The 21,026-nt window shown below is 39.8% G+C and overlaps 1 protein-coding gene across 1 annotated transcript in view; it reads right to left on the bottom strand.

The window, feature by feature from the left end:
* Positions 1-2,983: 2,983 nt before the first annotated feature.
* VWC2L (von Willebrand factor C domain containing 2 like) overlaps positions 2,984-21,026 on the bottom strand; it is a 155,844-nt gene continuing 137,801 nt past the window's right edge. Inside the window, exon 3 of the mRNA XM_042998156.1 lies at positions 2,984-3,132. Coding sequence (XP_042854090.1) covers positions 2,984-3,132 — 149 coding nt within the window. The remainder of the gene's footprint in view (positions 3,133-21,026) is intronic.

Here is a 21,026-nt window from a genome sequence, read left to right as displayed (position 1 = left end):
ACAAACAGGATGTTGATCCCTTATTTAAACAAAGCTGTAGTTAAAGCCAAGAACCAAAGAAGGAGGAGGAATAGGAGACAGTGGGGACAGTGGGGCTGCAAACAAAGCCTTCAAAAGTAAATAAATAAACAAACAAACAGATGAGACCAGAACTCTGTTGTTCAGAGTTTGGAAAGAATTTCTCAATGACCTGGATAGAAGGAAGTTGTAAAATGTTTATCGGTTTATGAGAAATTCTGTCACAGTATAGGTTCATCTCTCCCTACAGGGAGAAAAATGTCAGTGCTACAAAGTCTTAAAGGAAACAGCTTGTAGTGAAACTCAGAGGAAAAAGAAAATCCAACAACAACAGTAAAAGAAACCCCTCTCTCTGGCTGGTAACAGAGACCACAGAACAGCCTTCATTCTGCAAACTCTCTGAAAAGAGCTTCTTGATGGATATTACACTCCATTCTAGTAAGTTCTTGCTGCAACTATCACTGTGCCAAGACTTTGATGCAAATTGTCTGAACCCTGGCTCCCCAGTTACACTCTGTTTTCTAAAAAGGACATAGTAACTCCTTAATAATAGATAGGGTACTATGCTACATGGCTCTATTAATGATATTTTCTGGGTTTCAAACCTTATTCCTGTCATTTGTTATTATTATTTCCTTCCAAGAGTGTGGATTTTTGAAGCTGGCACCAGGCAACCTCCGGGCAAAGAAAGCTCAATAATACATCTCTGTCTAGACACAAGCTGAAGTGTGGAATGCCTTTACTTTGGAGTGCAGGAATAAATCATGCAGAATTGTTCATGAATGATTCATGACTGTCTATATGATGTATCCATGGTGGCAACAAAAGGTACCAACCTTGCTGCAAATTGGTGTTCTAAGGGAACACGGCTTGATGTTCTTCCTCGGATGGGGCCGGCACGGCTGTTTGCATCGTACATGAGCACAGCGTACGTGAGAAATGTCAGGTCCAACTCATCAACGTTAATTTTGGAAATGACCATTCTTTCTTGATGACTGGAAATGCTTCCAGGGAGGAGAGGCTGACCATTTGAAATGAAAACCCAGTTGATGAGACTAAAGAAGTATGTCCTGAGGGTGGACCTATGGCAATAGAAGCCTCGCTCCATTTGGAGGAGACTGACCTCTATTCCTTGGGGCTGCTGGTTGTGCATGTATGTCCCAAAGGGCTTAGAGGCTCACCAAATCCACGGGCTCAGCCAGAGTCTGCTTGATGTGCTGCCCTGGCAGAAACCACTCTGTACTGATGATTCTTAACCTCTGATTCTCAACAGGTGAAATGTCCCTTCCCCACTCTTTGCAGACATTTGGCAATGCTGGAGACAATCTGTTGTTACGAGGGTGTTTGCTATTGGCATTTAGTAGATAGAGGCCAAAGATGTTGCTCAGCATCCATAAAATGCACAGGACAGCCCCCAACAACAACAAATTATCTGGCCCACGATATAAATAGAGTTAAAGTTGAGAAATCTTGTTTAGAATGTGGCACTCTGCGAGAACTGTGGCAAAGCCCAGGCTGGTGTGGAAGTGGAAAAGGAAAGAACATCGGTAGTGAAAACAACCTTAAAGTTTCCTCAAGGACCCTGCCAGATCCACGCCAAGTTTTTCAAGATAGGAGAGCAGAATAAGCAACTAATTATGCCATGTGGTTTCAGAATCCCCAAATTTATGCTTGACTCGAGGTGGCATCAGATACCCTGTGTATTTTATTTTTCTGTTACTATATGAGCAGCATTACCAGGGCAACCTTGAGACTCTTCAAAGGTTCACTTTAATTGTTCAGTATCTAATATATACATTTTAAAAAATGTTCAACAAATGGAATTGTATTGTGCAAGACTCACTCTACCCTAATCTTTAATTTAAATCAGCACTTGAGGTGGAAAGAGTGTCCTGAATCTGTGTTTTAGACATAGGGCTGAGTGGTCATTACTAAAACATGGCAAACACAGTCCCAAACCAAACAAAAACAAAAACAAAAGCAAAAAAAACTTCCTGTGGGTACTACTGGCCTTCGGCCAAATCTGAACTCAAAAGCCAGGCATGTTCAGTCGGATTCAGATTCACAGTGGGGCTACTCACCCTGGTTCTGGTATTTATAGGACCATGTGACCAAGTGGGCTTAGAGTGTGTTAAGTTACAAACCGAACTGAGATTCAGCATCATGGGAATGTCTGGTGATTAATGCTGCAATTCTGAATTCCTGGCTCCCTTTGGATTCTTGAGCCAAGCTCATGGTGTTCTTCACATATTAGTTTTTGATTGGCAGTTTCAAGGTTTTGTGTCGGAAATGTGTGGTTTGTAAGAATTGTGATCCCCCACACATGGCACCAAGCACCAGTTCCCTGCCCCGCCCCAGCAGTACATCCGTCTGTACCCACCTCTCTCTTCTGAGCCTATACTGCGTGTTTCACCCAAGGTGGGGTGGTGATTGATTGGATGCTTTTGTGTCTTCCTGGTCAGGAAGCGTCCTCACCCCTGATATTCCTTTACTAAAGCTTGTGTGACACAACTCAAAACTGTGCAGCTGAATATGGCCCCTTAGGCTCTAAATAGAAAAAGAAATACTACAAGAGAAAAATGCCATGTGGGATGTACAGAAGAGTAAACATGAAGTAAATCGGCGGACAGTAAGCTGGCTGGCTAGAGGTGTCACCAGAACGGGAGCCTGTACGAGGCTGTTTCTTCCTTTTTGTTTCAGAAATCCAGTCATCAAGTCACCATCAAGCATGGATAATTACAAAAGCGGTTTCGATAGCTATATACTATATAGATCTTATATAGCAAGAGAGAAAGAAATTTCCTCTTAGCAAAATATTCACTTTTGTCAACCCTAAAAGGTTTTGCTGGTGACCCTGTTGTAGCTGGCAGGAGTTTGTTTGTTTGTTTTGTTTTGTTTCAAACATGTGCAGTGTGGAAGCCATAGCATCCTCTCCTAAGAACTCCTCATCGGTTGGGAATTTGTTCTACACAGTCTGCTTGCCTTGGCATTCGCGTTTTGAACACTGAGCAGGCTTCCACCAGTCCCCGTTGTGACAGTGACAGATGTTACATTCATCCACTTTCACTTCAATGCCAGCCGGGATTATTGTAGTTCCTGCAAAGCAGTTTGGACCTGGAACACACATAGATGTTGATTAGTTGATTAAATTTGAGTGGCTCCCGTTTTCTCTTCCCTCCCCAACCCCCATCAAAACGCCAACCCCCAAAACCATGAATGAGTAGGTCAGACTACTCTTCATAGTTCACTACTGAGGTACTTTCTAGCTATCTCCTTTAAATGCAGACTTTCAACCTCTACTCTCTTGTAAACAGCTCATATTCCCCATGTGTATTTAAAAAAAAAAAAAAGATACAGTGCTCAAAACAATCTTACCGTCTGTTACTGAGTACTGCAGTTTTCTAAAGTATGATTCTACGTATAAAACTCTAGTTGCTTTCTGCTCTGGGGTGTAAATGCTGCAGAAGCATCCCCTGAAACTCTAGAGGGTGTCTAGAGTGGTCTGCTTCAGATGATGGTACCCTGTGGCCTGCCCTCTCACTTCCATGGTGGGTGGGCCACAATGAACTTGTTCATTGCCTGGCTTTAGTACCTTCCCAAAGTCCAGTTCCTGGAATCTCCAGCTTGTTTCTTGATAACAATAAATAATTCATGACCAGATGATTTATTCATGCCCCAAACAAGCTTTGTTGGAGGTTCATTTGATTTTTATAAATGGAGCTCCTTTAATCTGCTGGCTATCTTTTTTTTTTTTTTTTTTTTTTAAGAATGACCCAAATGGTTGGCTTTTGAAAGTCAGCAGGAATTTTATTTTACTTTCCAGATTCAGAAAAGCTTTACTGAAAATGTCACCTGCTTAGTAGAGATGGATGTTTTTAAAATTGACCAATCTTAATTTTTTACTTATCTTTCTCTCCTTTCTCTTAGTTTCCCTTTCTTCCCAAGGTACAAATGCCAGTATTCAGTACTGGTGATACTATTTTTCAAAATCAAATGGAATAAAAATTGCTTCCCAAGATGCAATGGATTGTAGTGGGGTGGTGCAAGTTGCTGTTTCTTTGAAACAATTTGGTGTAAGTTTCCAAAGTACAAATTTGGATAAAGAGAGGGAGTTGTGTCTACTCATGATTTATTGACCCAGCATTACTGGCCACTTTCCATAACCATTGCAAAGTAACACACATCAATATCAGTGTTCTACTTTCACTTTCTTACTGCTTGATAAGAATTTACGAGATTATCTTTACCACCAAATAAATAAAATCAGGGGTGATTTGTAGTTCCACTTCATAATTGACATCTTTTATAAAAATGGTAGCTATGAAGTTGCAATGTATATTTCTCAACACAAATCTATTTAATACACTATGGCTTTAATCATCCATTGTTTTAGAGCTCCCAGACTTCAGTTGTGCATACATAAGCCAGTGACCTTCGTGTACCTATGCCTTTCCTTCACTCTTGGACAAATACCTGGGGCATGTGCCTGTGCATGGTTCTCATAGAGAACCGACCAGCAAGAGTAAGAGGGATATGATGGGTCATCAGTGACAGTTAAACAGCAAACCATCACCCACAACGGTACTTCTTGTTATGATGCTGTGGTTATAAGCTGCTGGCCATCCTAACCACTGATGATTCAAGGATCACTGTTTTAGGATTTAACTCATTGTTTGATAGACTGAACTGTCTTTGGGGCTACACCTCCCCTGGGAAAATTCCACATGAAATCATTCATTTATTTTGGATCCAAAATAGAGGGAATCTGCAGAGAATTTGGCCTGGAGCCTTTTTCAGAATGTAGCTGGTTGTCTCATGGTTGTTGTTGACAGACCTCTCTCAGCCTGGCTAGTTCTACGCCAGCCAGGATCTGGACAGAGCTGAACTAGCTTCAGTAATCAAACATGATGACCGCTACCACCTGTTTTCCTGAAGCCACCCCCCCCCCCCCTTCCTGGGGAAGAAGTGGTTTCTCTCTCTACCTTCCCACTGCTAATCAACTCTTCTCACCCAATTGTATGCTTGTAACTTTTCCAGATGGGGAAGGAAAAATAGTTTTTTTTTTCTAAATAGTGGTTCTAAAACAAAGAAGTCCTGGAAACAAGTAGAATATGATCTAGTAAAGAGTTTTTTTTTTCAGTTTCTTGAAGGGATTTGGAAAGTTCTCAGTAGATTCTTAAGAGTGCATGTGTGTATTTGTGTGTAAGCATAGGCATTCTGTTGGCTCACAGGGGGCAGGTTCATCTCAATGGCATAATAAGAGAAAAAAGGAGGGAGGGATTTTTGTAAAAAAGATTTCTGACAAGTCACTGTGCATGTCTTGAAGAGATATTTTACTAGAGGTATGGTTCTCCTATCTGCTCCTTTCTGCATGTGTTGGTGTCATACTATGATTAGTGTGTATTTGATCAGCCTCTCTACATCATTTCTTAAGAGCCCCTTAGAATGTGCTGCTTTCTCAGCACAGAAAATATTAATTTATCATGATGGACAGAATGCAAAGAAAGATCCTTTGCACTTTGCCAGGACTGAACAAAGTCACTGCCTATAAATAACCACCTTGATGGTCGACTTGGCGGCCAGAGGTATTTTACAGAATCAAAAATTCCCGTTTGATCTCATTAACAATGATTTTATTAGCATGCTTCTGAGAACTTCCAGCGTAACTAAAGCCTCAAGTGTGTGGTTCATAGTATTACCTGCTTAAAAGTAATTCAGATGATTGTGAAGTGCAATGGCTGGCACTATTTGGAAACTGTTCTGGTTTTGTCCCTTTCTCCTTAATAGTGGTGACAGCAAATGTAACTGGTTTCAGGCATATGAGTGTCCTATATGGGTTCCTTACATAGGAAATCTATCTTTGTATTTATTCTCTTTATTAGGGAGGATACTTTCTTTTTGTTTTGGTTTATGTGGAAGAATACGTTTCTTAAGAGAGTAAACCCAATGGCAAAAGCAACGTATTTAGTGTAGAAGACTTGGAGAGATTCCAGGGGAGAGCAGAGAAAATGATTAAACCGAAGCCTGGCAAGTAGGACCTGTGAGAAAAGGTTAAAGGGATTGGAATTATTTAATCTCGAAAGAGAAGACAGAGGAATAACTCAATAACTCTCTGGGAATTAAGGCTTATTATGTGAAGAGTGGCAACCAACTGTTCTTTCTTTCTTCAGACACCTACAATAAGAGGAGATGGAGATGAATTGATTCTCAAGGAATTGGAAACACACACACACACACACACACAGTAATTGCTCAGAGAACTGAGAACCAAGTTGCCAACTGTGTGGTGAGATCCTTAAGAACACAGAAGGTATCATGTGTCAGCTGAAATTGTCAGCTCCTTAAAAATAGGAACTGAAGGGCCACCTGGGTGGTTCAGTCAGTTAAGTGTCCGATTTCAGCCCAGGTCATGATCTCACAGTTTGTGAGTTTGAGCCCCACACCAGGCTCTGCACTATAAATGCGGAGCCTGCTTGGGATTCTCTCTCTCTCTCCCCCTGTCTGTGCCCTTCCCCCACTTGTACTTTCTCTCAAAATAAACACAATAAACTTAAAAAAAAAAAGGAACTGAATGAATACCTGTCATTTCCTTTGGTCAGGCTTAATGCTGTGTTTGCCACATATTCCAAACTCAGTATATCTTTATTTCACTAAAAAGTATGAACTGTCTAGTTATATGATAGGAGCAGAATTATTTTTTGAACTAATATGTCAGACCTTACATATACATAAGGCTTTGCCCTGGTAATATTGATATAGAAATCTCTGTCAATGAATGGTAAGACATAGTGATAATTTCTTGAGCACTTACTTCATGCCAGGAATTTGTGCCATTTAATCATTCCAATAAGCCATGTTAAGGTGTACATTCTCACCTTCAGCCATATAAACCATGTAAGGTACATTATCTCTGAGCCTCAGAGATAGAAAATAACTCGGTTGAGTTCATGTACCTAGGAAGTGGCATCAAAGGGATATGAATCAAATCTCTCTGATCTGTAGAATGCTTTTAATTGCCCACAAAAAGAGGCAAACGTCTAGGAGCACATTGCTGGCTTTCATTAACCCAGATCCTAAGCTTCTGATCAGAATCTCGAAGTCTAGTTGGTTTTAGTATTGAGGACACATGGTCTGAGTTAAGAAGCTTGATGGTTAAAAATAAGTGAGACTGTCTTTCTATAGATAGTCATCAGATTTATTGGTTTTATATTGTATAATCTAATACTCTCCAGAAAACACAATTTATCTAACAACTACAAGAAATTTCCCATGGAGAAGAGCTTGAGTAGCAAAGCTTTGGTTTTCCTTCGGGTGGCATGAAATTCCCGCTGGTACTGGAAATAGACCAGATAAGAAGCAGAATGAAAGTGGACTATGACTTAGGAGTCCTGGTTCAAGTTGTGGTTCTATGATTGATTATCTTTGTGACCTTAGGCAAGCACTGTGTAACCCAAAAACTAATGGGGACCCATATGGTCTAGTCTCAGAAAGGATTCATATTTTTGGAGATGCATTAAAATTGAAAATGAAATTCAAATATTTACTAGGAGCTGGAACAGGGAAGGAAGAAGGGAAAGCAGGCTAGGGATACATCTACATGAAAAAGATCTTCCATGAAGCAGAGTTTTCCTATTATTCTGTACTTCATTAAGTACTTAATTTACACAGTTATACAGTAAGACCTTTTTGGAAAACATTTTCTTTTCCACAATAGAAATTATTCAAAAGAAATCTTATAAGGAGGCCATGCTCTGGTGCTTTGGTAAGGTGGTCATGAGGTGCCTGCTTCTCAGTCTTTCCTGCAGGATTATTTTTCCCCATCTTCCTACTTCAACCTTGCAGATATAGCTTATGAAGCATCTGCATAGAGTATCTAGTGATCAGACTTCTGATCACTGGCATTTGGAGTGATTTCATCCTGCTTCAATAATCTAAGAAGCCAGGAGAAAATAGATTCCGCTGTATTTGTGGTTGTAAGAACTGAGCAGATTTGCTCAGGCACTGAAGTTCTCCTTGCTAAGTCCTGAGATTTCCTGCATAAAAGAGCACATAGAAACTACATATAAAAGGAAGTCTATTGCTACTCTGATCACACCTCCTGCAGATGCTCACTTGCTTATAGTGTTAAATGTCACATTGATTACATGGAGGAACAAATACATAACCTGAAATAAGGTTCTGAAGAAGAGGATAACAGAGCTGTAGAAGGTTGTAACAGAGAACTTGGCCTATGGGTCCATGGAAAGATTTGGTTTGGGTGGGGGCAGAGGGAGAGTATGACTCAATGAACACGTAGAAAAAGCTGTGGGGTTAGAGTGATGTGTGTAGCAAGATGTGGCCAGGAAGACAGTTGTCTGCAGGAGCTGGTGGTTCATACTGGCTTGCAAGAGCCAATTGTTAAGTATTCAGGAATTTTATAATCTCACGGACATTATTTTGGCAATAGGAAGCCATTGAAGTATTTTAAGTAGAGGTGTGTGTCTGTGCGTGCATGTGCATGTATATGTGTTTAATCATGAAGTAAATGGCAATGAGCAAGAATGAAATATGGCCTTTTGTAGCAATGTGGATGGAACTGGAGAGTGTTAGGCTAAGTGAAATAAGTCATACAGAGAAAGACAGATACCGTATGTTTTCACTCTTATGTGGATCCTGAGAAACTTAACAGAAGACCATGGGGGAGGGGAAGGGGGAAAAAAAGTTACAGAGAGGGAGGGAGGCAAACCATAAGAGACTCTTAAAAACTGAGAATAAACTGAGGGTTGTTAGTGGTGGGAGGGAGGGGAAAGTGGGTGATGGACATCGAGGAGGGCACCTGTTGGGGATGAGCACTGGGTGTTGTATGGAAACCAATTTGACAATAAATTTCACATTAAAAAATAAAATAAAAATAAAAAAATAAATGAACTGATCACAAAAAAAATCATGGAGTAAAGACATTGATTTAATAAATGGCACCAGTGTCATTGTATGATTGGTCCATAGGGCACCCATTGTTGGAGTAGACATGATACATCTTGATGGAGGCACCAGACAAAGAGATAGCAAAGAGTAGAACACTCGCAGGCCCTGGCACTGAGTAACAGTAAAAACACATTCTTTTCTCCTTTGCTTTGAGGCATTAAAAGTCTCTGTTAAGATGCTGGAGTTATATTAAGTCAGTGTCAGTAATTAACACATTGGCTTAAGTGAATTGATCATATTATCCCTATACAAAGTAAGGTCTTAAGAGAAAATGCTCCAGGAAATGTGCAGTTTGATCTGGGGGGTGAGCGGGGGGGAAAGGAGGGCTGAAAAGGAGGGATAATTTCTAGTGGGACAGCTTAGTTGGAGTCCCTTTGGGGACCAGGATTACATGCAATCTGATGGAGACAGTGGACTGTTTGGGGAAGAAGAGGATCCTATCCGTCAAGCAACAAAATCATTTCTAGATAATTTAAACTTAAAATGCACTAATTACAGGAAGCTGTATATAGAGAATATCCAGAATACCAAAAAGAATGAAGCTTGGAGGTAATACAATCAGGAACAAGGGCCAAACTCATGCTACAGATTTAAACCAGTAAAAATACAACTTGGGTGCAGATATAGCAGCTTGCTCCGTCAGTATCTCCAGCCCAGGACCCTGGATGCTGCTAGAAGCATCATCACAGCTGCCTCTCTTACCAGTCTTGCCAGAAAAGAGGCTGTGGTCCCACACTTCTTGAAATTACTAGCTTCCAGTTTGAAGTCTGCGGCAGGTAATCCTGGAGACAGAGCTTAGTCAACTGCCTGTACCCTAGCTGCAAGGGAGGCTGGAACACGACTACCTGGCAGTTGTAGCTTTTCTAGGGAGAAATGGGCTTTCTTTATGTATAGAGGATTCCCTAGTCATAGGAAGGAGGCAGTCGTTCATTTCTGATGTTAAAATGGATGAGGAGAGACAGGTCAATGAGGGCAAATTTCACCTGTTTCAAGTTAGTTTGTTTGTTTCCAGGCTGATGGCCAATATGCTTGTCTCGCATCAGAACACAAAATAAACATTCAGAACGAGATTGCTCTAAACATGAGTGATATAGTTGTTAATAAGACAAAGTTTCTGCCTTCAGGTTGTTGATATTCGAGTAGGCTGAATCAGATAAAAGGCACAGAAACAAACATGGCCATTTCCAGTCATTCCCTGAAGAAAGTAAACAAGACCAGTTGAGGGCCAGACCAAGAGTGGGAAAATTCTTTATGGTTTACAGAACATGTTTATATATGTTTTCTTATTTCATATTCACCCTAAGGGTGTAAGGTGGTTATCATTGCACAGGTGAGGGAAGTAAAGCTCAGAGAGATTAAGGGACTTGATAAAAGGCAGAGAACACATGGCAGGAGAGCTTATATTTCAGCTCTCCTATTCTGACCCCTGGTTGACTGCTTTCCTTGAGGAGAGTCTTTGCTTATGTTTACTGTTATTTCCTCCAGTGGCAGTCATAATCGGCTCTCCTGTTCGTGACTTCCAGCAGTTAACAGTTTTTGACTACTTCTTAAGTAGTAAGAATTTTCATGAATGACCTTATTTCTTCCTCACATGCACTACCATTTTTTTTTAATAAGAGAGACAAGGAGGCATAGAAAGTTTACAGGTGACTTCGAGAAAGGCACACAGCTGGTAAGGGATGGAGCTGGGATACACAGCCAGATTGCCCTGTTCCATCCCAGAAGTAATCTTTTCTGTGAGCTGCTTTTCACTTTCTTCAAGTTCTAATAGAATCTGGGATATGGTAGGATGTATTAGAGGGGAAAGGCTAGAGAATTTAAATTCCTGTTTCTTGAGAAAGAGAAGTATATGTGTGTGTGTGTGTGTGTGTGTGTGTGTGTGTGTAGGTAAAGGGGTGAATAGGCAAAAGGGTGAATGTAAAGGGGAAAACCTGGCTATGAAATCCCCACATGGAGCAGAGAAGTAGGCCCCTCCAGCAGCTTTATTCAACCTCTTTTTCGTAACTGCAAAGCAGGAGTCACTCCCAAGAAGCAGATCTGGCTGAGAATGCAGCACGATTCTTGTGATCATCTCAGAGGGCAGCCAGCCTGGCACTGAGATGTCTCAGTAGGTGATGCCTTGTTCTTGTTGCTTGTCGACCCAGATCCTCTTTACAGCCAAGCTTCCTCCTTCCCAGTGACTACAAAAACCAAGCTGCTCATGACTACTTTATAGATGCTTCCAGATTATAAATTGGTATGGTGTCCCTGAAAATCCTTTTTCTGACAACAACTTCATATTGCTTAATAGTCCCCTTTTGAGTATTGCAATTTCTGGCCTTGATTTGAAAATTTATTATTGACGCTTGGTGTCTTTTAGAAATTGGTTGTAAATGATCTTCCTGCTGCATAAATGAGGCAGATTCCTATTGTGCAAGGCCATAAACATCCTATATTTATTTGGCAGGGCATCTAAATCATTGTTTCAGCAAATAGTAGGCTTGCAGGCCTCAGTCTGGGGGTACAATTGGATTGGATTATGTTCTTCCTTTCAACTGATTTTAATTCTCTGCTCCATGAAATCTGATAGATGTTGTTATGCTACTGAAAAGCAAATAGGCTTTCTGATCAGGTGTACCCATTTTCAATTATTAAAATCTTGGAGAAAATGGTTGTAAACCAAAAAAAAAAAAAAAAACAAAACCAAAACAAAACAAAACAGTAATGAGAGCTGATAGCAGTTAAAATTTTAGTGACTCAAACCTCCCCAGTAACATGTTCCAATGGCCCTGTCAGGCCTGGACAGACAGAAGTTGCTAAAGGGAGATTCCAGCCCAGAGAATGCAGGCCTCTCTCAGCCTGCTTTTCGTCACCCATCCCTACGTTACCTCACAACCATTTTATTAAACCTAAGAACAAAAAGCTTCCTCAGATTAAGGTGGCAAAATTCAGGAAGGATTGTTTTCTTCGAGGCTGCCCTAGAGGTGCCTGTTAATCATTTTATTTGAAAATTCAATATTGCTGAACTCCCACACAAATTTCGGTGTGAGAGCTCCAGAGAGTTTTCTGGCCCTTAAGTATGTAAGATTTATAGCCTGGTACTCCAATTAAGTGAAATTCCGGGTGCAGAGCGGAGAGTGGAAGGACACGGTCAAGCTACACAATAAGGGTAAAGGTTGGCTAATTTCAGGAGAATCAGCAGGCTCAGAGAATCAGGAGCAGTTCAAATTCTGCATTAGTGGGACACATATGCCCAGTCTCACCTTCAGAAGGATGTGTGGTCAGAACATGGCTTAATTTGCTGTTGTATAAAACATTTTATCTGCTCAATTTTTGCTTCAAATGATTAAATAGTCCTACCCAATTGTCCAAGCTACAATAAGACTCCCTCCCCTTGTGAGAGCTTTCAGTGGTTTTCAGATCACTTTTTATTTTTCTCTCCACAATCCTAAAATTAGGAAGAATGGGTATAATTGTACCTATTTTACAGCTGAGGACACTGAGGTTCAAAGAAAGAAGGAATGAGGTGATTTACTACGTGTGAGATTAGAACTCTGGAGTCATACCCTCTATGTTTCAATCTTGTTTCTGTCATTTACTAGAGATATCATCTCAGCAGTGTCCCTAGCCGTAAAGTGGGAATAATATTGAAATAAATATGCCTACCTTATGAGATTTTGAAAAAGCAAATGAATTAATACATTAAAGGACTTAGAGCAGCACCTGTCACATATGAACATGCAGTACATGTTGTTGCCATTTATTCTGATTATTATTATTACCTGAGTCACAATATAGACTACTTTGGGCAGGATATGGATTCTAGGGCCTTTGATTTCTAGTCTAATTAAAATAAATGAGAACATCAGTGATGGAATTAATCTTATTAATGCCAATTAATATTTTTTTGCAAGGTAAATGAGCATACAACAGTAAAATCATTTCTACATTTCCCCAGATTTGTTGACTGTTTACCAGAAAGCAAGGCAGATGAAAAGAACACCTAGAAGGAGCATCCCTGGGGAGAATTAAAGGGAGATCTATTAGAATGAACTAGCTGTTGACCGTAGAAAGATTCATTAGAAAAATGATTTAAAATGGTTTGGTCAATTAATGATGACTGGTTTTGTTTGTTAGAAAGAAATGTCCAGATATGGTGGGAGAAAGTCTAAATTAAAGGCTAGCAAAGACTGCATTGTATAGGGAGAGTGTATCTAAACATCTGAATTACCTTTCTGTCCATCCTTCCATCCATCCATCCATCCATCCATCCATCACTACCTATTGAGTCTTCTACAGTATTTCTCTTGAAAACAAGAACAGGATAAGTGCAAATGGCTACCAATCATGGACATATTGAATAAATTATGTGTGCGGCTCCATAGACTCTTCAGTAGCTATTGAAAATAATGAATTAAAACCTCCAACTGACTTGGAGAGATTTTCATGAGTTGAAACTGAATAAGAACAGGATTATACAGCAAAGTGGGTACAATATTGATCCTATTTTAATAAAACAAATAGAGATATACTTCTGTTTGTATGCTTGACCAGGATTATATGCAGATAGAGGGAAACTAAAGAGATACCAATACTAAATTGTTAACATGGATTATCTTGCTGGAGAGAGGGATTGCTGATGGTGGAGGGAGATGAATAGGACAAAGTGTCAGGAGAAAAATAAGTACATCATATCATGATATGTGCAAGTGCGTCATGATTCTATGTATAAAACAGAGTTCTTACATTAGCATGCATTTTAAAATCAATGTGTACACTTAATGATGTAATGGTTCCTTTTTTCCCTTAAAGTCTGTTATTAAATTGATAATGCAGCAGACCATCAGGTGAGGAAATGTAGTGAAAGTCATAAAAAGGGACAGACCAAACAGAACTATTAATATTCATTTTCTTGACTCTAAAGTTTTATGGCTATGCTGTGTAGTACAGTAGCAACTAGCCACGTCTGCCTATGAGACATTGGAAATGTCCCTAGTCCAAAATGACATGTGCTGTAAGTGCAAGAAGTAAACGTGAGTGGAGCACCTGAGTGGCTCAGTCGGTTGAGCATCCAGCGCTTGGATTTGGCTCAGATCATGATCCCAGGACCCTGGGATTGAGCTCAGCATAGGGCTCCATGCTCAGCATGGAGCCTGCTTGAGATTCTCCCTCTCCTCTCTCTCTCTCTCTCTCTCTCTCTCTCTCTCTCTCTCTCTCTCCCTCCCTCCCTCCCTCTCCCTCCCTCCCTCCCTCTCCCTCTCCCTCTCCCTCTCCCTCTCCCTCTCCCTCTCCCTCTCCCTCTCCCTCTCCCTCCTTTCCCACTCATGTGTGCACGCTCTCTCTCTTTAACATAAAAACATCCCCCCAAAATACAATAGCTCATATTTTTATTAAATATTAAATTAAGCTCATAGCTTAATATTTTTGTGTCAATTATATGTTGGATGAAAATATTTGAGGTATATTTGGTTCAATAAAATGTATTATTTCGTCCCTTTTTTTAGTTTTCTAAAGTGGCTAATTAAAAACACATACTTAAAAATTGTTTAAATTTGACATTAAATTTGACATTAAATTTAGAACATTTAAAATTACACATGTGGCTTTCATGATATTTTTATTGGTAACAGCAACAAGGAATTACCAAAGGATAAAGAGCTGTCCCTAATGGCCCAGAGGAAATCTTTATGTAATCTGGTAGGAAAGAATGCTGCCTGTTGTGGAAAAGGGCATATCTTTAAGACAGGGTTGCTCAGTGCGAGCCTTGATCATCAGCGTCACTGAGAACACCTTTGAAATGCAAATTATCCAGCCCCACTAGACACTGGCTGAATCAGAGCCTCTGGCTAGGGAACCCACAGTCTGTGCTTTAAGGAACATTTCAGGTGATTCCAATGCAGGTTGAAATTTGAGAACCACTACTTCAGGATAAGGCAGAGCTTGGATAAGAAAGAACCTTACCTTTGGGCACCACGAAGATAGCAAGCATAGTTAGTCTGAGGTTTGGAAGATGCCTCAAAATAGACTGAGTTTATCCAAAAAGCAATGAATTCATCATGCTACAACAACATAGGCTTTTAGCAACAGGGTCATTCTTGAGGAGAAATTCTGAGCAAGTAAATGGTGGTTAAATGGTTCAATTACTTTCAAGTTTCAGCATAGCATCTGAGCTGTCATTATTGTGTTTCGTTGACAAGTGTGATTTTTACCCACATGACAGCTTTGAGAATCAAAGAGTCATGTGTGAAACTTGGCATTTGGAACCATTTTGGCTGCTCTAATGACCTCACTTTCCAAAAAACAAGTTGGTTATTATTGGAAAGAAAATAGTATATATTTATCTCTGGGATAGAAACAGGCTAGAAAAGCTTGTATGACAGTTTGTCTAACTTTCATATAAAAATATAAAATTTCTTTAAGCAACAGGCTTTCTACTTCTGACAGCTAATTTAGTATCTTTGAAAATTGCCTCCTTCATTGATGAAAAAATTGCAAACCTATTTTTGTTTCCTTAAAATAATATGCTTGAGTGAACACACTAAAATGGACGTCATATCCTCACTGGAGAGAGGGACATAAGGCAATGGGTGTGCTTACCAACAAAGTGGGCATCACCACAGACACGCAGACATACGTGCATGCACACGCACACACAGACACATCACTTCATGATGGATATAAAGAGAAAACTTTCCATTTCATTCTCTATGTTCAAAGATATAAAATGCCTTGCAACTGAAAAAAAGGTGATGGGCAGATTATTTCATTATTGGATTATATGACCAAAGATGCCCTACTGACATTTCTGTGATTTTCATAGTGATGTATTATTAGATATGCCATGGGTAATTTAAGTAACAAAGTGACATTTTTGCTAATGTCCATCTAAATAGCTAATAACTGTGACACAGAAATGATGACAAGATTAAAATAAATGGTAAAAATATATAGTCTACAAACTGTATAACGAGTCTAGAAATATTTTAGTCTGGAAATACAATGCCCACCAGACAAACGTATTTCCTTCCTATATGCATATGGCAAAAGTAGATATTGAATACCAATAAGGGGATAAAGTTTATGGAAAATAAAAGGAAGACTAAAAGGAAGAATACACATACTAAGGGGATTTAATCTAGTCTAGAAGTCACAGAAGGGTGCCTTCAGGAATAACGGGAGGTAGGGACAAAGAAGTAACATGAACAGCTCCTAAGTGCAATAAAAGCTTGGTGCACAGGGAAGCATTTGAGATAGTGCAGAGTAGAGAGTCAGTGGAAGGTGGGCTAAGGATAGAATAGAGACATAGGTAGCAGCTAGTTCTTAGTGTTTTTTTTTAAACTATATTTTGGATTTTGGATTGCATCTAAAGGGCAATCAAAACCATGACATCACCAGATTTACTTTTTAAATAGAATACACTGGCTTCAATGTAGATAATGAGTTGAGCAGAGGCGAAGACTCTATTACAGAAAGTAGACCAATTTAATCAGTTCTTGAATTAGTCCAGGCAAAGATAATCGTGGTGTAGACTAGGGTGGTAGCCCTGGAAATAGAGAGCAATGAGTGAGTTTGAACAATATTTAGGAGGTCCAATCAACATGATTTGGTGGTAGACCAAATGTGTGTAATAAAGTAGAAGATGATTTAAGCAAGGTTATGGGACACTGATGAATGACCAGGATTTGGGGGAAAAAGAATGCAGTTAATGTTAGAAAATTTGAACTGCTATACACATGAATCATTTGAATGGAGATGAATAGCAGAACAGAACTGACTGAGCTGGGCAGAGAGAGTTGGGAGTTTCTGGCAAATGAATGGTAATTGAAGCCAAGGGAGTAGATGTGGTTTCCCTGGAGCTTGGTATAGCCCAGCAAGAGAGTCTAGGACACCATTATCATTTAAGAAGCAGACAAAGAGTTGTGGCCAACCAAGGTGACTTAAGAAGTCTTCAAAGAGGAAAGAGGAAAAGCAGTAGTATGTGGTATCCAAGAAGCAAAGGAAAGGACATACTTCTGGTAGGATAGATGATAGCAGTGTCAAATGAGGTTGAGATGACAACTGATATAGGGACAGAGACATGCTTATTGGTGACTCCCAAGAGTCATTTCTATGGAGTAGTGAAGGTAAATGCCAGGCTGAAGAAAGTTGAGGAATGGGTGGGCAGTAAGGGGATATAGACATACAGTCCAGTCAGTAGCTGTATGAGGCCAAGGCTGAGGAAGGATATTTAAGGTGAGAGAGATAAATATGTTTAAATGCTGGTGGAAAACAAATAGAGGGGAGAGAGAGGTTGAATATATAAAAAAAAAAAAGTAGGGTTGGCAAGGTGGGGAGAATACTTGATAGAACAGAGTGTCTGAGAAAGCCAGAGAACATGGAATTCTATGTTCTTAGATAGCAGATAGGAACCCCATTCCATCGTGATAGGCAATAAATAAGAGGCTGAAGGAGTTTGTATCTGTAATTTTTATTTCCTCTAGGAAGAATGAGGGGCACTAATCTGCTGAGTGGAGGGAGAAGGTGAGGAAAGGGAGGGGTTGAGGCAGGCTTTGGGGAGAATGAAAATGCTGACTGTGGAAACAATGAAATTATTGAACAGGTGAAGGTCCAGATGAGGATGGCGACCACACTTTGTAATGGTACCAATTTGTTTGTGCAGTCGTCTCCACGAGAGCTCACCGATATTGAGAAAGAGTGCCTTAAGCAGGCAGTCATGATTTAATAGCCTGTCACCTTGGGCGAGTCACTTATCTCTCTGTGCTTCCATTTCCTCATCTATGACCTGGGAACAGTAAGAGTATCCACCTGATGGGATTGTTGTGATTATTACATGAGTTCATACACACAAAGTATGGAGAATAGTCAGTATATTGTATGCACTCAGTAAGTGTTAGCTATTCTCTAGTTTTGGGGCTTTGGCAGTCTTGTGGTGATTAAAACAAAGGGATGGGAGATATTAACAACAGGGTAGTTGAAATTGTAGACAAAGGACTTAGGCTGGAGAACAAAGGGAAGTGAAGCTTATTCACCAAATAATTAGGTTATTTTATATTTACTGCAAGTCCTCCTGGTATGGACTCCTGGCCTAAGATTATAGTATGCTAGGTTTGCTGACAGAATTACATACAGTGTTATGGAAAATGAACATTATCTGAGATTTGTCATTTCAGGTCCTATCCTATACTTTGGCTGTGGTATCCAATGCATAAGGAATTTACGTTGAAAAGATACTGTGTTGTTGTTGTTTTATGAGAACTTTAGCTAGAAGCATATCCTGTGTGTCACCATTTCATGTTCTGAATTCCTGTGAAATGGGAAAGTTCTTAAAAAGAGAGAAAAAAATCACAAGCAATATTAAGGGAATTCCCTCAAGTTAAGGCAATTTTATTTAAAGGCTGTAAATTTGCCAACTGTTTGTTCTTTTCCTTGAGGTCCACAATGCAATTTAAGGCAGAAAAACAATCAGTCTGGCCCAAGCTTGAATTGTTTCAGAATAAACAACTTCCAAAACTGAACTTTAGAAAGAACTCTCTGCTTTGCTGATGTATGGAGACACTCAGAGGTGCAATTTTGTCTCTGATAATACATTCTGTATGGTCATTCAGATCATGCATCGGAACCCTGGCCTTGTATCATAAACATAAATGGACTTTAGATACCAATATTTATTTCCAGGTAGGAAAATTAGTGAGGGTTTATACAGAAAAAATATTACTGAAGAGCCCATTGAGTTTTCTGAAAATAGGAAAATAGTTTCGTGCCTTCACAAGCAAATAAATAAGTTACAATTATAGACTTATGTCCTGCCCCTCCACTCCCAGGGAGTCTAGAAATCTTGATTTTATTCTTGCCCGTGCAAATAATTTTTCCTTGAATTTAGAGGAAACATTTAGAAGTGGGGAGGGCAGAGAGAAGAGGTATCCAGAGAGTTCAGGTAAGGTCCAAATGTGGCCAGTCTCATCTCAAGGATATCCCCAAGTCTGCTGCCTTCCCAGGAATTACCAATGGCTAGATATCAATTATATCAAGAATAGCTTACTCATTTATTTACGAACATTTGTTGAAAGCTACCTAGGTGCAAATCAGTGAAGATACAGTGATAATAAGACCACCTCCCAGCTCTTAATGAGCTTCCACTCCAGCAGAAGTGAGGCAAGTACACAGAAATAGAACTCTATGGGAGAATGGAGGAGGGGACCTAATAAAAACTGAGGACAAAGAAGGCTTCCTGGAAGATGTGAAGATTGAGTGGATCTTGTGGGAAGACCGGGAAATAGTTTGGTGAAGGATCGAGGTGGTGACGGTGGTGGATAAGAAAGGACAGTGCAAGCTAAGTAAGTGGAATGAGCAAGAAGGGGTTATGATTCATTGGAAAAAATGTAAGGATTCTATGTAGCTTAAGTTTAAGGTCCCAGTAGGAATGTAGGGAGCTGAGGCTAGAAGAGTAGGAAGGACAGTGGCCAGGTTCCAGAAGAACTTGTAAGCCACACTGAGAAGAATGGCATTCACTGTTAAAAGCATCGAACTGCTACTAAAGGATTTTCAAGTGGTAGAGTAGCATCATCATATTTATGCTAGAGTCAGAATGCTCTAGTGTGGGGTGGGGCTGGAAGGCACCCAAGCTGGAGGGTGCAAGAACAGTAATTGCTCCAGGAAAGAAATGGGAAAGGCCCACAATGAACCAGTGGCAGCAGGAGTGTAGAAAAGAGGATGAGCTGGGGTAATAGTAAAGAAAGTAGAATCGATGGAATATGGATGTAAGTAGTATGGAAGAGGAAGGACATAAAATGTTTATAGTTCTTGCTGATGAGTGGATAGCAAGTGGTATCTTTCACTGACAGGAGTAATACAGGATTAAGTAAGGTCTGGAGTTCAGTTGTACAATACTGAGTTTTAAATGTCTTTAGAGGTCAGAGTAAGTAGTGGGATATAAGGGTTGAGACATCAAGGGTGATATTTGAACTTAAAGCACCATTTCAGGCATTTTCAAGATACAAATGGTGACTGCATCCATGGAAGTGGCCTCTTTGGAAGAGAGAGAATAAGTAATGGGAAGGTTACTATTGATGGAACCCCAAGGAACTAACATTTAAATCATGGGTAGAGGAATAGAACCCTGACAAGGGGTCTGGGAATGAATGACTCTAAAAGTGATATAAGAAGATGTAATGGAAGTCAGTAGAGAAGAAGGATTCAATAAGGAGTCAAGTGCTACTGGGATGTGGAATGAAATAAGTTGAATGTATATTTAGAATCCAGCAGGTCCTGGATGGCCCAGGCCAAAGCAATTTCTGTATCCTTGTGGGGAGGAAGCTGGATGTCAACAGGCTTAAAAGTGACATGTGGAAAAAAAAAATAGACTACACATTCAGGAAGCCTTGTTATTATTTTATTGTATTTATTTTATTTTATTTTATTATTTTATTTTATTTTATTTTATTTTATTTTATTTTATTTTATTTTATTTTTTATTTTAGAGAGAGATTGTGAGTGAGTAAGCAGAGGAGGGGCAGAGGAAGAGGGAGAGAGAGAATCTTAAATAGATTCCACATCCAGCATGAGTCTGACATGGGGCTTGATGTCAGGACCATGAGATCGTGACGTGAACCGAAGTCAAGAGTCTGACACTTAACCAACTGAGCCACCTAGATGCCCCCAGGAAGCCTTGTTTTGAAGAGAAGTTGAGATGTGGGCTATGTGACAAGAGGAAGAACTAACTGGGCTGGAATTTATTCATTCAATCAATTTGAGGCCTTATATTTTTTATTTTTATTTTTTTTAAGATCAGGGGGATATATCTATATATAGGCTGAGAGGAAAGAAGCCATGGTGAAGGAAAGATTGCAGGTTTGGAGAAAAGGAAGTGATAGGTGCTCATGCAGGGAATGAATTCTAGGACTTGCTAATCAAAGTAAAGTGACAATGGCTTTTATCATAAATGGATGTTGAATTTCATCAAATGCTTTTTTATTTTTGCCTCTATTGAGATGCAACAACACAGATGGATGTAGAGGAGATTATGCTAAGTGAAATAAGTCAGAGAAAGACAAATACTCTATACTTTT

Source organism: Panthera tigris, chromosome C1 (genome assembly GCF_018350195.1).
Source record: "Panthera tigris isolate Pti1 chromosome C1, P.tigris_Pti1_mat1.1, whole genome shotgun sequence".
Classification (NCBI taxonomy): Eukaryota; Metazoa; Chordata; class Mammalia; order Carnivora; family Felidae; genus Panthera; species Panthera tigris.
Note: the sequence above shows the minus strand (reverse complement) of the source record. Positions and strands in the feature narration are given on the sequence as shown.